At 34.3% G+C, this 6000-nt stretch overlaps 1 protein-coding gene across 25 annotated transcripts in view; it reads right to left on the minus strand.

The window, feature by feature from the left end:
• The window catches only part of RBMS3 (RNA binding motif single stranded interacting protein 3), a 1278291-nt gene that overhangs the window by 60738 nt on the left and 1211553 nt on the right, over positions 1-6000 (minus strand). For all 25 annotated transcript variants that reach the window (XM_072726630.1, XM_072726631.1, XM_072726632.1 and 22 more), the window contains one exon: positions 3396-3506. In XM_072726630.1, coding sequence (XP_072582731.1) covers positions 3396-3506 — 111 coding nt within the window. The remainder of the gene's footprint in view (positions 1-3395; positions 3507-6000) is intronic.

Genomic DNA, 6000 nt, shown 5'->3' on the forward strand with positions numbered 1-6000 from the left:
GACAAACTGGGTCTGATAATTCAAATACAGGGAGATTGCCCATTAAAATGCAAATATTTAGCTTATCTTAAAAAACTGGAAGGTGGGGCCACCCTGGGTCACTATGCCTATGTAGCAATAGCTGTCTGAAGTGGAACACAGGCTGTCCTCCCTAGACAAGGCATCTGTATTCCAGGCTGCCAAGGTACCCCTACTTCCTATGATTGATTCATCCAACACTCAGACAGAGCTGTTGTTACTAGTATTGCATGAAAATATCTCTAATTTAAAATATAATCTCCACTATTTTGTGTATTTGTATTATGTGACTATGTTTGTGACATGAATAAATATAGGTGAAATTTGGTGCTATATTTCCAGGGTTTCTCACTTGACCTTACTCAGCTTTATTCATTAATGTGACTTAACTGGCTTCTCTGGACTTTTGGGTTTACAATCCTGAAAGAGTTAGAAGCTAAGGAAGTAGAAACTTGAAAGAAATAAATTATGGCAAATGAAACAGAGTGGGTTGGAGAGGTGTACTACAGTCTTGATAATGTTCTACATCCTTTCTGGCAACCTGGACTGGAGGGCCACATTATGAAGCCACTTGAGGTAGAGGGATAAAGGTGGCTTATTGGATAAGCATCTAATGGGTATCATATGCTGTTTTAGGTATGTTACAAATATCATTCCATTTAACGCAACACCCAGGATGTACATATTATTTTCCCCCTTGGTAAAAGAGGAAATCAAAGTTCAGAGAGGTTAATAAGTAACTGTCTAACATATGTAGCTAGTAAGGGCCAGAGCCCATCTTTGAACTAAAGTTTAATTTTAATGCCCACTGTTCTTTCCATACCAAGCCATCTTCCTAGCAATAGATAAAGCAATTGAAAAGATGCAATAAGGTGGAGAAATTTGATTAAAAGAATCCATTTCAATTGCATAATAGCCACTACACATGCCAATCAAAAATTCAGATAAAAGGAATCCATGATGGCATATCAAAGTATAAGAGTGACAGTTTGAGAAAAAAGTATATAGTCATATTCTGGACACCACTAAACATCAACAAAATAATAGTAATAGTGTTTTCTCTCTGGCTTTCCAGAAACTTATGGAATTTTAACCCTTGGCAAAATATCAACTTACGCAAAGCTTATGATGTACCTAAGCATTATTTAGTATTAATGTGAGGTGGGAAAAGAATGAAAAAAAAATTAAAAGAAATTTGGTGTTAAAAATAAGCCACCTGATTAAAACTAAGATAGGAGGGTGTATATATCATTACTGAGTAATTTGGCTATTACTAACTGGGTAAAAATTATGATCTCATATAAATGTGTTCTTGTTGTAAATGCTCAAATACTACTCATAATATATGTTATTGAATCAGCAACTATTGTAATTCTGAATCTGTTCTATACATTTTAGCTTATTTTTCAATTAAGGATTGAAAGGATTCAGTCATATTACCAATTAACTTAGCTCTTGTGTTTTTTTCTCGTTGGCAAATTTGAATTTCAGCAAGTCAGCTGATTATGCTTTTGATTCAAAGTAGGATTTATAAAGTGTTTCTATATTTTGTATTATAACTCACTCTTTTCTCAGATTCTAGATTAATACAGCAAGATTGCATTACTTCACTCGTTCAGAATTTATGATCTTTCAAGGAGAGGAAGACTGATACGAAGGGAAATCATGAGTGCAGACATGAGAAACTTCAGTTTCTCCCAATGAATCTGGGAATTGCTTTGTTAGGAAATGAGCAAAGTGACTACAAATGACTTACACATTCCTAAAATCTACCTCCTAATGAAAATTAGCTGTTCCACAGTTTATAGAGTGAAATGTAGTCTTAGACATGACTTGAAAGTCTAGGTCAGAAACCTAAGAAATTATTGGATCCAGCCTCTGCCTTCAGACAGGTAAGGTATCATCCACTGCTTTTTATAAGTTCAGCAACTGAGGTCTTCAAGTAGGTACTTTGTTTACATTAATAAAATTAAGTTTCTTTATTGAAAACGGAACTCTTTCTATTAGACATGTGGACTTTCTTCCTATTTAGAGCAGATTTTTTGTGTCCTCGATGGGCATGTCAGAAACTTCTTGTATTCCAAAAAACCTATGAGTTGACACATCTATGTGGCAAGCCAGACATTGCCTTAGGGTAAAATTTCTGATATGTAGCTAGTGTACAGTGTACATAGATATTTGGAGATGATGCCAACATAACCGTGAAGAATCACAGAAGTGGCATCCATTAGACAGACATACAGGCTCAAAGTTATAGAGGTAGACAGTGAAGGGCCCTCATATAGCATCATGTCAGTACTTAACCACATAGAGAGGGAAATTGAGTCTGGAGATATTATTTTCCCAAAAACAGAGTGAAAGAACAGGGCTCAATCAAGATTTGAATTTAGACTCCCAACTCCTAGTCCAGTGTTTTTCTATAATAATTAAGCTGCCTCACTCAGAGAAATTGTTTTTTAAAAAATTCTACATCTTTAAAAATGACAAAATCATCTGCACTAACATTTGTAAAAAATAAAACCTGCTACCAATAGTGTCACATGAAATATTGGTTTTGATGTTTTTCACTGTTATCTATACTGATAATAAAATTGTAGTATTCCAGGTTTTATTAGACATTTGCCCTCTTAACCATCTGAGGAATTGTCTTTGAATAGATTTTTAAACATAAAATAAAATTGTGTTAGTGATGTCAAATGGTTGATATATATCAATGCTGTAATAAGCATTTTTTATATACTTTTGTCCCTAAGGAAAAATAATGGCTTGTCAAAAATATCCAAACCTATTACAAAACATCCAGTACATTAGAATCCTTTCCTTTTTTCAACATCGTCTGTCTACATATTCAAAACAAAGATGAAAAGAACTGGATTATGTCAGGTTCTCAATTACTTTTTGTTGATTTAAACATTGAAAGTAAACAATAAGCTCTATGTATTAGTCATAGTCAAGATTGGACCCTGACTTGTGAATGACCTGGGAATGGTATATTAGCTGAAATGGGTAAGCATTTAGGAAAAGAAAACTAGGCTAAGATGTATTGTGTTACAAGTTTTAGATTTGTAGGTACATACATAAAGATATCTTTCCATATGCAGACATGATACCTGGTACACTGTGTCATATGAACAAAAAGTAACTCAAATTTAAATGCAACACAGTGGAAACGTCAGCCTTGTCAATGTGAGTAAATGTGCCCCAATATTGAATATGCTGCATAATATGCACAATGCAGCTTATTCATACTGGAACCTGAAAGGTATATTAGTCAATGGCACAGGGCCAGTTTTGCTGACAATGCCAATAAAAATAGAGAGCATTGCATCTTATTGAAGAAGTCAAAGAAAGCAAAACAAACCAACTCTTAAACTCACCGTTCCTGTTGTGCCCAATGAAAGATGATTCATCTGTTGTGTCAGGGGGCCCATCATGTTTGCTGGCTGCATTGACATAGGATGGTCCATTGTCGGCGTAATCACAGCACCCTAAAAGCACACACAATGTCCATCTGAAAACAGGTTCCACAAGGCAGAGAACGTTTTTTAAAAAAATAAACACAGTGAACCATCTTAACATCAAATGTGTTTACGTTTTAATGAAAAGGCTAAGCTAAATCATGTGTGAATTTTTACATCCACCCATGCCATTTTGTGTTTATCCAAATAGAGAGCATTAGCGACTTCCTTTTCCTCTGATGTGATTTATCTATCATGTGTCTAAAATGCTTATCATTTATAATTCCAATATTCAAAATAGAATGTATTCCAATATATCATATATATCCTCTTTCATTGCTCTAAATACAAACTTCTCTAACTGAAAATTACTAATTCTATGGAATTATCTAGTTTTTCTTAATTTGAATAAGACTTTTGGCTTATGTCTCTATCTATATGAATAATTATTGATCACCTCAATACAGTCTACCACAAGGGGAATAATGCTGGTCCAGATGAGTTTCTTGACTTGATATCTTTGAAGGACAGATTAAAATCTAATATAAATGCTATAAAAATCAGACTTACAAAAAAAAAAAAATCAGACTTACATTTTCCATGTTTCTTTCTGCCTAATCTTTTGACCTACTTTCTATCTGTGATTTTGAAACAAGAGAGAATGCTGAACTCTGTTAAATGGTAGTCAAATGCGACACTGCTAAAATAGTACCAAAAAAAAAGTTAAGTTTTTCATTGGGTGTTAGGAAACACCTACTTGTAGAATACGCTCTTTCATTTATTATAATTGTTGGGAAGGCAAACAGTAATAGATATTTATAAAAAAACTTATGTTCGTATACAAAGGTTCACATAGCCAGTTAAGCAAAGGGGAGGCCCTTCCTTTTCCTCTCTCCTACTTATTCTGCCTTAATTTACTAGCTAAGAGAATGGGACTTTTTTTTTTTAATTAAAAAGCTAGGGTTGGCTAGATTCCTTGAGATTATCAAAATTTTAATGCTTTATTGTAAAGATGATAGAAGCTCATGATATCACAACTCATTTAAATACCCAGTGGTAATAAAATGATGAGGTACATTAATGCTATTTTTTTTCTGTGAACATTTTTCTCAGGGTGTGACTTTCTTTTTCTCATATAAGTGAACTCTGAAGAAATAAAACCAGAACAAATTCATGTAGATGGAAGGACCTCAATGCCCAAACTACCCGTAAGCAACCGTTTCTTAGAATATTTTGCTCAGAATGATCAATTCCTCCTGCTATTATCCAAATATATTTCCTGACTGTATCTGTTAAAAAAAGGTCAGGCTCTTACTCATCCTTCCTTATTGGCTTGTCCTCATTTATATGGAGGGAGGATATAAATTGAACCAAATATTTGGAAATGCTTGATTTTCAGAGCCAACATTGTTTGCAAGGATATTTGCACTTTTGAGCTAGAATCAACCAGAAAAATATATATATGTGTGTGTGATTTTAAATGTCTGTGGCTTATAAATATACATGGCTATGCATCTCTGTTGTTTTAATTTCTTGGTGTGTCCTTGAACTGTCATTCATCAGTATACCTCTTGAATCAGAGACATGGTGAGATAAGCTTTTACTTAATTACAAGTCAGAGATACATCACTTTCTCTTCCTACTGCCTGAATTTCTTTAAACAAAACCATCTTAACTTTTTCCTTTAAAGAAAAAAAAAAACAAATAGCTCTGGCATATTTTGCTGGTATTTGTTTTGCCAGACCAACAATAAACACTTTAAAAAGAACTGGGTCCTTCTTAAAGCACTTAGGGATACACTATAGAAAAATCTCAGAGTTAAGCCGGAAGTCCTGAAGCATTTTTTTTTTTTTCAACCAAGAAATGGCACTTTCACAATATTCTAATCCTTAGCAGGTGCAAGACTTCAATACTGTTCCTGAACTTAAAATTTAGACTACCTTCTTAGACTATTGCCCCTAGAGATTCCAACAACTAAACTGTCACAATCCCGGAAAACCCCCGGTTATAATCAAGCTGCTCTAGCTACATAAAGGATTGCTCATCATAAATCAGAGATAAAGGCCAAATTGTGTTGGTAGAAAAAACTTTCTTTTCAGCGCCCTAGAGGTGACCTCATTCTCTGGTGGTGCAAGAGGTATACTTTAGTCTTTGTTTGGCAGGCAATATGCAAATGAGATATGTGAGCATATGACAGATGAATCAAAATCCATGCATGATAAGAATAGAAGGATTGAATGCCTGCATTTGGAATTAATTTAGGAGGGATTGTTTGGTCTCTTTACAGAATCCTTTCTCAGAAAGTGTTTGGGGACTCATTTGATTACAGATGACACAGAGGGAGTGCTGCTTCTGTGGATAAACCAGAAACTGACAATCAAAGGGAAGAGTAGGAAGGAGTTTGTCATGATTTGGAATTATAAATAGCAGCAGTAGGCATAAAGTGGAAAACAATGAAGAGAAATATTCCTTTCTGTTAACCAGGCCACTTACTGCAAATAAATGAACAATAAAAAAGGATTCT

This window comes from Vulpes vulpes, chromosome 11 (genome assembly GCF_048418805.1).
Source record: "Vulpes vulpes isolate BD-2025 chromosome 11, VulVul3, whole genome shotgun sequence".
Lineage (NCBI taxonomy): Eukaryota > Metazoa > Chordata > Mammalia > Carnivora > Canidae > Vulpes > Vulpes vulpes.